This window comes from Lichenostomus cassidix, chromosome 1 (assembly GCF_008360975.1).
Source record: "Lichenostomus cassidix isolate B80296 chromosome 1, HeHo_3.0, whole genome shotgun sequence".
NCBI classification, from domain to species: domain Eukaryota; kingdom Metazoa; phylum Chordata; class Aves; order Passeriformes; family Meliphagidae; genus Lichenostomus; species Lichenostomus cassidix.
This window is the reverse complement of record NC_139479.1, coordinates 31,506,756-31,518,781: the sequence shown is the minus strand read 5'-3', so window position 1 is coordinate 31,518,781 and position 12,026 is coordinate 31,506,756. Positions and strand designations below refer to the sequence as shown.

The window sequence follows — 12,026 nt, the reverse complement described above, 5'->3', positions numbered from 1 at the left end:
TCCTTATTACTGAGAAGCTTGTGGTGTTGTAATACCTGTGGTGCTCTGATTCAGAGAAGTTATATTTAAGTATTCTCCCCTCCACACCCACCTGTCAGGCACTAAATAGCCCAGGCTGTCTTCCTATTGTCTAAGGTCCCTGAACTTGAATATTTGCAGGAACGCTCTTTCTCTGTACTCATTTTCCAAAGCTCGGCCCAAGCAATTGCCTTCTTGTCAGTTGGTGTCCTCTGATGTTGGGATGAGAGAGCAGCCCAAGAGCAGGAAGGAATCCTTATCTGTTTGGGGTGGGCAGAGGAACAAAGAGAGAAAAGCCAAAACCCAGATTTTGAAGAATAAGCTCCACTGGCCGTGGCAGGAAGGTGCCATGGGGCAGTACCCCTGAGGGTGCCTGGTTGCTTCCTTCATTCCTGCTGAAAAGCTTCAATTCCACAGCAGTGACCACCACCTGTGCCCGAAAAGCAGTGGAGAAGCTGCTTTGGTTGGTTGCTATGTCAACTGCACTCCCTTTGCCTGCAGAAAGCCAAGCACTGGTTGGTATGGCAACCCTCCTCGGAGCAGCCAAAGATGCTCGATGAGGAACAGGCTCTTTGGGGAAGGCACTGGGATATCTGTGGAGGTGGGAACTCTTGTGCCAAAGGGTATGAGGGGCAGGGAAGACCCATGCAATCATACATTTATTTGGAAAACTGTTCCGTAGAATCAAGTGGGTTCTTGGAAGCTAAATAATTCCTGTTTATAACACCATCCTTTTGTGTTTTAGTAGAATAGGAAAAAAATAATGGTAATTTGGTACAAAGGATACCAAGATAACATGGATGTTCAGAGGGTCACAGTGAAATAAGTGTGATTGAGCTGCTTTAGCATTTTCTTAATGGAAAAGTATTGTGGCCACAAGCTTGGGAAAATACATGCTATGTTTTCAGCCTGTTGGTGTTGTAGAGGTTTTGCATAACATCAGAGAGAAGCCTGAGTCAGGATCCTGTAGGTGAGATGAATCTTTACTGTAACAGCAGGCAGGCCAAGAAAGATTAGAGGAAGATGCTTTGGTGGGCTAGAGGGGATGTGTGTGTCTCTGTGTGCATGCTCAGCTCTCCTTCCCTCAGGATGCCCAGGAACTGCAGCTATTGCCAGAGACATTCTGATCAGGCAGTTTTATTGTAAAACACCTTGCAGTACAACAGACCTTGGTGGCTTTCTCCATTTACTGGAAATTAAGAAGATGTATTATTTAGACATTGGACAAACCAAAATGTCAACACGTAAAATATAGTGTAAAAACACAGGTTTCAGGCATTGGAACAGGCTGCCCTGGGAAGTGGCAGAATCACCATCCCCTGAAGAGTTCAAAATGCATGTAAATATGGCACACAGGGATAAGGTTGGTGCTGAACATGGTGGTTATTGGTTGGACTCGGTTTGCATGAATAATTTATTTTGCTTGGCTACCATGTTAACAGTATTCCATCATAATTATTAATTGGCAGTGTTTGTCTAGCAGTCATTTTGAAGAAACATTTTTACAGCTGGTAGAAAACTTGTAACATTCCTGATACACAATATAGTAAGACAATAAACGGTGATAGTCAAATTTAGAGTATTATTGCTGCTATAATTATGTTAATTTTATTTTGATGAGCAAACTATATTTTAGAATTTTTCTTTCACTGTTATTGAGTGCATGAGAGAAAAGCTAGAGATAACAAGCTCTGTAATAGAAAACAAGTAATTGGTTCCTTTACTATTACGGCATTACAGCATATTAGTATTTTTCATTCATTAGTCTTATAGTCAGTGCATTGGGTACTGTACATTATCTGTCTGAAGTGGCTTTGTAGAAGTGGGTTTAGGTGTGTTTCCTGTATGGTATGTTCAGTATGTGGAGAGACAAATATCATGTAGAGAAGCTTTAAAAATTTATTTTTACATGGTTAACACATAGAATATTTGTGAGCCTCCGTAATTCTTGCTTAAGATGTGTTAAAATCACAAACAATACGCACGAAGAACACTGATGTATTATACACTATTTAAGTTGTGATATCAGCCTCTTTATTGTTGCATCTAAATGTCTTCCAAAGTATTATCTGCTATTTGAGGTTTTTTAATTCTGTTTTCCACTCCCTTTGCCCAGGGAAAACTAGGTTGGAAGAACAACCATCACACTTTTTTGTGTGCCTTTACTTACATTGGTGGAACTGCTGCCATGCTAGAAATCCAAGGATGCCCAGCACTGTCCTTTATCCTTGTGGGATGTTCCAAGGTCATTAAATGCAGAAAAGAAAGATCATGTTGTCTGTGCAGTCGAGCTTTTTCCATTTTTAGGACATTTCTCCTGTACTTGAGAAGGACTGTGTTTGTTTCCTGTCAGGGCTTTGAGTGATTTTGTTACTGTGCTTGACCTGAAGCACCTTATTACTAAGAGGTTCTGGAAAGGTAAATGTTGAATGTTGCATTGTATTTTTGGGGGGAATAAAATATGTTTTATAGAGGTCTTTGCAGCTGAGAAAATTGTCCACTGCTCTTTGCAGTAGTTAGAATTTCCTAGAGCTGGCAGCTCTGTGTAGTCTTTGACATATAATAGCACCCTAATGCAGTAGCTGTAGTGGGATGAATCTCTTGTAGCTTTAGACACCTATCCTCTTGACCTCTATATCAGAACTAGTCATCATAAGCTCCCTGGGGGGAGGTGGCCCTTAATAAACTTCGTAGAGTACTTACTGAGGGGTAAAAGTTCATTTTCTCATTTACCTGAAATACCTAGTACATATTTTCCAGTCTGCACTCAAACCTTTTTTGCATTTTCCACTAGGGTCTAGACTAGGGAAAAAACTTTCTTTATAGATACAAAGTCTTGAAAATTAGTTAATCAAAGGATGATAACTGATATCCTTATGGTTTTTTTTAAGTACAGTTTCTGCAGGTAGTGAGTGACTTGGGTAGAGCCACCCTAAGGAACTGGCCTTTCCTGCTCATTTATCACTCCTTACACAGCCAAGCAGGTTCAATGCAGTTCTGGTGCAGGCTTGCTGCTGGGTTTTTTTGGGTTTTTTTGAGGGAATTGGAAAAAGTGTGAGGGTGGCCAAGCATGGTTCATATTAATTCTTTCTGTCATCATCTGCAGAGCAGGTGGGGCTGGCAGAGCCCAAATGTGCAGTGATCCTTCGAGGTGTGGTGTTTGTTGGGCACTCTGTTTCTGTCATGTCTGCTGTTCAGAGTTGAAGAGTGAGGTTAGGCAGTTGTCAGTGCATTGGGGGAGTACATGACTGTTGCAGAAGATGCTGCGTGAGCAAGTTCATGAATAGATACCAAGTGAAGAACTGAGAATGAGCTGATTTTCCACATGGAATAATTTACTCTTTTTTTAAAAAGTAACTTTTGGGGGTATCATTGCTTTCAGTATATGCAAATATAGTCATATACATTAATAGACATAGAGTGTTGAGGGGCTATTTTAATTAAAAATTAAGATGATATAAGAAGTGAGGAGAGTTAATAGAGAAAGCCAAGTGAAATTTGTACATTAGAGAATGTGTTTTGGAAGTTTGTTTTTCATTCACGACACAGTAAGTTTTGGATGCTTGATGGTTTTTGTGTCTCTGCACGTAATTTGGAAAGTTGTTCCCTGACATAGTAAATGTTATTTAAAAATAAAGTGCCAGACTATTAGTGCTCATATTGTTACATATTTTTATTTAGCTAATTAATTACTCCAGTCATTACATATTAATATATATTTTATCTCAAATCAAAAGAAAAAGAGAGCTAACCTAAAAATTTTTGTTTCTCCAAATGTACTGCATCTCTTATATTTTGGTGCTGGCCAGCTCACTTCTTTAAATGCTGTGCAGTGCCACCCCTTTTCTTAATTTCATTTTTTAGCATTATTTTGTGCATGTACTGTGCATTTACACATAGTGAGCTTTTCGTGTACTGTTCTTGTGTCCACAACTTTTATAACCCCTTTTTACTTGACATTGCAGTACAAACCATTATAGAAGCCAGGCACACAGCAAGTTTTGAATGTTAATGCAAACAAGCTTTAATTAAGGCAGAACAGAGCTGGCACAGGATATTTGTTCTAGTGCATCAGCATTAGAAAACTGGTTGCAGAGAGCATGGAGAGAGGTAGTCTTCTGACATGGTAATGGGAGTCAGGCAGGTGCACCTAGTGCCTTGTGCACCTCATTCACTGCTGAGCAGGGACCATTAGTCCCACAGAAGAAAGCTGCTGACAAAAAGTTTAGAGCTCATTCTCTAGAGCAGTCATGTCAGATTTGAGGTTTAAGGGATGAGATTCCTTCCAGGCAATTCCACGTGGGCTCCTTTCTCCCATCACTGGGCCCTTTTGTTTTCAAAGCTCTCCTCTTAGTTTCTTAAAATGAGAACAGCTTTTCCTTGATTTCTGTAATGATTTATTTTTCTAAGCAATTAAATTTGATTTCTTTAAACTATAGCAGCTCCCTCATTAAAGAGAATGAATCACTGCCTCAAAAATGCAAAGGCTCTGAGTGTGAAAGGCAGGCTCAAGTTTATATGATTTCAAGGAAAGACCGTAGGGCTTGAGGGAAACAGAGCAGGAGCAGTGCTTGAAATTGGATTGTCTCCACATGAAACCCATTACAAGGATGGACCATTCCCAACAGTCGTGCTTAGAAAACTTGAGCATCCTTTTCCCAAACAAGCAGCAAGCCTGAGGGGTTTTGCATCACCAGCTTGTAGAACCAGATGCAAATGCAGGTATCCTGTGGCTTGCACACCTGCTGCTAAATATTTAAATGTGTTTGGAGATCACATAAATTTCTCAGTGTTTTGTGAAGAATCTCATGAAGGGTTTTATTGTTTAGAGCTCTTCTGTAATTTGAAAATCAGAGTTTTAATAGCCTATACTTACAGTCTCATTTTTTTCATGTGATTTATTTTTTCAATTTTGCTGGTTCATAACTTTAAAATGTTCCCAGGCATTTTTTTCAATTTTATAATTAAAAAAAGCTAGTGAAGCTAGTGGATGAGGCCTACCATCTAAGACTTTCAAAGTGTTTCAATATAGCGTTATTATGACATGAAGAAGTCAGGTTAGCCAATCCTGGAATTAAATAAAAAATTTTAAAATGCCTGTTATAGGCTTCTGCATCCATGTTTAGGCTTTTATGTTAGTGATCACATCTCATAGTAGATGCCATAAACCTTAAAACTGATAAAATTATGAAAACCAAACATTGACATTAGTGGGACTTTAATACAATTTACTGTTATTCTAAGTACCATTGTAGCCTGTTGATGAGGAAATATTTATATCACTGCAAAATGCAGTCTCACACAAAGGTACATGTATAATCAACATAATTGCAACTTATTTTTCAGACAGAAATTTTCATGCTGCTTCAAAGTCATTCAAATGTTTTTCCATTTATCTGTCATTTTTAAAAATTGGGAAGATGGCAGTATTGACCCATTATGTCATTTATCATTCCACAAACATGATAATTTTGGGTAGTTGTCAGAGAAACTACATGAAAGAAGAGAAGGAGAAGGACAAATGATACTGGCACCAGCTGAATTTTTTAAGAGTTGAAATGCCTAGCATGATACTCGACTTATATAAACTGTTTGTCGAGTGATACAAATATTTAATTTTTATTAAAAATTAAAAAATATTAAATTTAAATTGAATCAACAGCAGCATAAACTATCAACAGGGAAATTATTCTCTTAGTTACACAAAATATGGTTGACTGTTGTATTTCTCTTCTTTTTTTCCTCCCCAGGATTACACTTTGACTATGTATTTTCAACAGTACTGGAGAGATAAGAGGCTGGCTTACGCTGGCATACCTCTCAACCTCACGCTTGATAACCGAGTGGCAGATCAGCTTTGGGTGCCTGACACTTACTTCTTAAATGACAAGAAATCCTTTGTGCACGGCGTTACCGTGAAGAATCGAATGATTCGCCTTCACCCGGACGGAACGGTGCTTTACGGCCTCAGGTCTGTGCTCCCGTGATGAAGATTTCATCACCACCGTTATGTGCTGTTGGTGTTTGCTTCCTGGTGCAAGGTTATTACAAACATTGGTTATTGTATTATGTAACCTTCCCTGTAACTCTGAGAGATGCCTGTAGAAAACAAATGACACACTCGATGTTTCTTAATTTTGCCAGAAGCGCCTTCAGTCAGGTTTTATCTGTTTCTGTGGAGTCACCATATCTGGAAAGCCCACTGGCTATAGGAAGCAGAAAGGCACGTATTAATTGTAAACCTGAAATTCTGTCCAAAATACAGGCGGCAAGATTGAATGTGGGTGCTTATGTTGTCTCTTGATGTGTTCATAGTCTATTAAAAAAAAAAGCCAGAAGTAGCTCTGGTTGAGTGGAGTCAGCCACAGCTAACATCATGACTGAGTACTTTCAGTGATTTCTTCAAGCAGGAGTCAGCACTGTAATTGTTATATTTCAAATGAGAGGTACAAAGTGACCTTACATTCTCTTATTTTCCACCTATTTTAGGTTTGACTTATGTTTTCTTTCTTTTCTGTCATTAGCTTTTATGGTTGGAAATGCTTAAGCATCCTGCCCTTAATAAAGTTTACTAACCCAGCAAAAATATTAATGGAAGACCCAGTAGTATCAAAGTATTGCTTTCTTCGCACAGGTTGCTCCATTTCCTCCAACAGTTTAAGCCAGCAAAACAAGTTTTTGTCAGTGAAAGGTCCATTTCCATCATTGGAAGCTTTTTTGTATATTTAAGCAGAGATAATGCTCAAGATTGGTGCACATAGGTAGTGAAGGATAAAGAGTCCCTAATATAAAAATGAATGAGGTCTGAAAAGTGGTTGAGATGGATTATATGTCCAGTATCATTATTTTACCTGCTTCTCTTTTTTATCGACAGTTGACCTTTCTACCTGATTTGAGTCTTGGACCTCACCTCTTTAACTCCTACTACATGCCATGTAGGGGGTAGAATTGAATGAATCTTTCTAGACAAAATAGAAATAGACTCAGCCTAATATGAAATTTCAAAGACATTTAGAACGTTATCTCAGTAATTAACCAGTTTTAGTGAAAAGAGGCTTTTGTTTTGCATGGCATTGACCCAGTATGGAACACTACAGGTCTAGGATTCTTTCCACAAGTGGTTAAATGTAAAAAAAAAAGTATCTGAGATATATTTTCTTCCTTTATGTCAGGAAATATCCCCACAAACAACATAATAAAAAAGTAAAGGAGATTAGAACTGTTGTGGTCCTAGTAATGTGTTGAAGCTTTTCTGTCACACCAAAAACATTTGGAGCCATTCAGATGAGGAGTTTCTATAGTGTATTTGAATAAGCTGGCTTCCTCTTCTGCAAAATATAAGTGTCCACAGGCTGACTGCATTTCACATAATAGGATTTGCTTACCAGGGTTTTTACCAGTGGTTCATGTGTGGCATGCTTCTTCCCATTCCTTTTCTCTGGAAGCATGTAATATCCAGAGTCAGATATCCATGAAGTAAAGCAGCTAAGTTACATAGTGAAGAATGACTGTCTTAAATTAAATCTTGGCAAAATCTAGGACATAGTGATCAAAAGGAAGAAAATATCTAAATGTTAGCTCTGCTGATTTAAAGACTTGTGCCTTGTGTAGTTCCATCACTACCCTAGTTCCGTTTTTTATGGCTTCAGAGCCAATGGCATTGGGCTCAAGCTGCAGTCCAGAGGCAATGTGGGTTGAGGCCAGAATTTGGAGTTTTATGTGCCACAAAGCACAGGGTCACTCAGAATAATAGGTGAAATTCTGGAGGGTTACAACCAATTACAGGACATCCACAGAGCAAAGCATTTCCCCAACACATATATAATTGAAAGTGATCCCAAGGCCACACTGGATCTGTGTTCTCTTCTGAACAATGCAGGATTTATCACAGTTTGAAAGACTTGACCTTCAGTCATCGAAGGTTCCTCTCTACTTTAGAGAAAGCGTTTTGCTCCTGCCGCAGAAGTTATTGATAGTGGGGGAATGGAACAGTAGCTTTTTGAAGTTCAGCCCATTTCTGGGGAATTTTTTTCTTTGGGCAACACACTGAATTTGTTCTACCTTCTTCAGAACAATCTACAAGACGATGATAAAACAGCTTTCTTCATAAGAGACTGAAAAAGAATACTTTATAGTCTGGGGATTGAAAAGAAAGTCTGCTTGCATTTGTGTGTTTCTCATGCATAAACCTCTTGTTTTTAAGCAGTACAATGTTAAATGGTAGTAAGTAAAGTAAATGGAGTAGAGGAATTATATGTATTTTGTCTGAAAGGACTCACATAATTATTACCCATATATGAAACACGATGAATGTTTGCAGGGTGAGAAGGTTAGTTGTGATTGGTCAGACAAGGCAACCATGCTTCCTTCTGTTGTTTTTTGGATGTTGAGTTTTTTTGTTGGTTTTTCTGTATCAAGAATGTAAACTGTGAGCACTGTGACCTAATCACATATGAAGTATCTATGTTGCCTAGACTGATTCATACTGTAAACTTTTTGGGGACATAAAATATCCTGCTGTCAGTTATGTATGCAGCACCTCACAGCACATCACAGGTGGGCTTCCTATACAATATAGCAGGATGATCAAAGGCAATAAGCCCAGAAATACAGTACCAGAGAAGGATAAGACAATCTATATCCAGAGGAAAGAAAATCATAGTAGGAAATTATAAACATAAATTAAAAACATTTCCTCTGTGTTTTGCTTTCACCCAAACTTTACGCATCTGTGTTCTGCTTCATCCTAGTCTGGCTCAAAATCATTTCTGTGTCACTGCCATGATGATGAGTTCTTGAAACTTTCTTGTGTTGTGTCAGGCACCATCCCATCCCATAAAAAATAAACCTGCTCTTCTTGGGAGCATGCAAAAGCCTGAGCAATTCATATTTGCTTTTGGTGTGCATTTGTGCAAGTTAAATTTGGTTGCTTGAATGTTCATTCAGGAGGGACCTCTGAGTACTCAACTTACATTGAGAAAATGAGGTAAATCTGCTTCTATTTCTAGCTGTATCTCTTTTTCTAGTGGATACTTATTAAATTAAAACATACATTTTTCTGAAGCGTAAAAAAGTTTTTTGAGCAAGAATGTGCAGTTTCTGGTACTGGAATTTGTGACACAAAACCTGTACAGTTTGTGAGCAGACTAAAATAAAAATACATCCCTTAAAAAGTCATAACACAATTATTAAGTTGAATATAAGTTTTCCAACTGTATAATTTTTTACAATTTTGTAAAATTAATCACTTGTGTTCTGTATGGCTGGCATTTAAAGCTAGTTATACAAGATAATAGTTAAGAGTCTGGTAGCACATTCCCTTTTGTATCAACTTAGCTCCTGTGGATTCTGCTGCAGGATCCCACATGGGACCTAGGTCAGTGTAGGCGAATCTACTGAAGCATGGGAGAGAACCTTCATATGAGCAATTTCCAAGCATGCCTACTTGTTTTGCTTTGAACACAGTTATTATTTGACTCAGGAGCAAGATCCTTTCATTGCACAATCAGTATGGCTTTGTAAAGGTGTTCACTGCTTGTTAATCAATAATCACAGGTTTAAGAATAAGTTTTCTTCTCTAAAACTGTATGCTAATCCTAGTTTTATATGCTTAGCTAGAGCTGCTCTTAGTCATCTTATTGAGGAGACATTCAAAGAATCACAGAAAGCTTTGGATTGGAAAGGACCTTAAAAATCATCTCATTTCAACCCTCCTGCCATGGTCAGGGATACTTCTGATTAGATCCGATTGCTCAAAGCCCTGTCTACACTGGCCTTCAACACTTCCAGGGATGGGGCATGCACAACTTCTCTGGGCAACATGTTCCAGTGCCTCACTACCCTCAAAAAAATTTCTTCCTAACATCTGATCTAAACGGCCGTCTTTCAGTTTAAAGCCATTCCTCCTTGTCCGATCTCTACACACCCTTCTAAAAAGTCCTTCTCCAGCTTTCTAGCCCATCTTTTGCTATGGGAAGGGTCCCCCTGGAACCTTCTCCAGGCTACACAGCCCAGATGATTAATCATCTCCATAGTTAATAGCCCTGTGTCTTAGCACCCTGCTTGTGGTTCCAGAAGGGCATTTGCAGATGTGGGTTGCAGAGAAGACATCTCCCTGAACTGCAGAGCAGCTGAGGAACTGCTGTTTGTACACTGCTCCAGCCCACTGGAATGTGTGTTAACAGAGGAAGCAGAGCAATTCCCAGACACGGCTTGGAGGAAGGCTGACCTAAGTATCCTCTTGTGATACAACACTGAGTACCTGAAAGGCTGTGGGTCTAACATAAGAATATACAGGAGAGTCAGAGGAATCAGCAGGGACAGAGACATGACCATGCTGTAGGGAAGGCTGGAAAGCACAAAAATCAGGTGTGTGCCTTCCTCAATCGCTGCTGGTAGGAACAGGAGCGAGAAGATGTGCTGAGCGACAGATCCTTGAGCTTTTTCCTCTCCTATTTCGTTCACTGCCTTTGTGCTCATGTAACTGTCTCTCCCTGTGCAAAAACATTACAGTATTTCTTTGAGATTGGATAGAATATTCATAATAACAACATGGGGTTATTATTGTGAAAGAGGTGAAGAAAGGCACCTAACTACTTTTCTTCTCTTGAAATATTGCCCTGGAATTTTAAAGTAGTTTATTAGATTAGAAGACTGTAATTTGAGAAAGTTAATGGGTAGAAGAAAGAACTTCAAAACAGAGCAAACACATGAAAAAAGCATTAACATTGAGGGTTCCAGCTTTTAGAGGTACATTTAAGGCTTTTTTCTCTCTTGTATTTATTATCATAAATTATCACTAAAATATTATTTGTTTAGGAACAAACTGTGCAAGGTCCACGTCTTGTTTATGTCAGAAAAGGATCAGTAAGGAACAGAGCAAGTCAGGCTCAGAAGATAATTTAAATGTGAAACTTATATGAAGCCATTATAAAAACAATGATGCATAATAATGTACATACCCTTGATGAAGGCTGTGATTCAGAAAAACATCAAAATATGGTGCAGATTAATTATGAGCATATGGTTATATCTGTCTAAAGTTAGTACCAATATATAAATCCATTAATTAAAGTATAAAGTGCCAGTGCTGTTTGAAGCTGTTAAGACAGTTGTTCTGGTTGATTATGAGTATTGTTGACTCTCCTGATATACAAGAGGTTGATGAATAATGCTGATTCATCAATAGCAAAGTGTTTTGCAAAACCATCCTTAGAGTGCTAAATGGCTAGACAGAGAAGCAAAAGCCTATTGTTATTTGAGGAGAAAACTTAAAATTCAATATGGATCTTAATGATAAAATCCTCTTTAAATTTGAAAACTAGGGAGGTATATTTGCCTTTGAAACAAAACACTTTGCTAGACTTAAAACTTTTTTCAGTATTTCAGGGGTTTTTCTCTAGACCTGCCACAAAACCAAGAAATCAGTTATTCATGCAGCTGTAATTATTTTGACATTTGTAGCAGACTGTTTTCACTTCACGATTTCTGTTATAAAGTCATATATTTTAATCACAGCAAATGTTCATGTAATATTTGCATATGAGGATAGGTCCATTGGACCCCAAAGGGACTGGTTGCATAAGGGTAATTCACAGCAAGTTGTTCCATTGAAAGTCAGTGCAATTGCTGCTCTATTCGGTTTCTGTTCAGTGTAAAAATATGGACCAGTTTCTCAGTTATTGTAAGCTATTCTTCAGAGGGTCTTCATTTTGGGACATAAACCTGGATTACTGGCTGTGCAGTAAAATTATTTGATGCTTGTATTTCAGAATCACAACCACTGCAGCTTGTATGATGGACTTGAGAAGATACCCATTAGATGAACAAAACTGTACTCTGGAGATAGAAAGCTGTATGTACCTAAGAAAATGCATGTGAAATCTAGTTCAGACCTAGCTGGTTTTTTCCCTTTTATAGAACTGTGTAATATTTACACACGTGTCTATAAACACTATTTGAATAATGTAATTATCACTGTCTGGATTTTCTGTTTGTTTATTTGGGTT

The 12,026-nt window shown here is 38.3% G+C and overlaps 1 protein-coding gene across 1 annotated transcript in view; it reads left to right on the top strand.

Annotated features, from left to right (window-relative positions):
* GABRB3 (gamma-aminobutyric acid type A receptor subunit beta3) overlaps positions 1-12,026 on the top strand; it is a 114,891-nt gene that overhangs the window by 71,873 nt on the left and 30,992 nt on the right. Inside the window, exons 4-5 of the mRNA XM_085055558.1 lie at positions 5,769-5,989; positions 11,790-11,872. Coding sequence (XP_084911684.1) covers positions 5,769-5,989; positions 11,790-11,872 — 304 coding nt within the window. The remainder of the gene's footprint in view (positions 1-5,768; positions 5,990-11,789; positions 11,873-12,026) is intronic.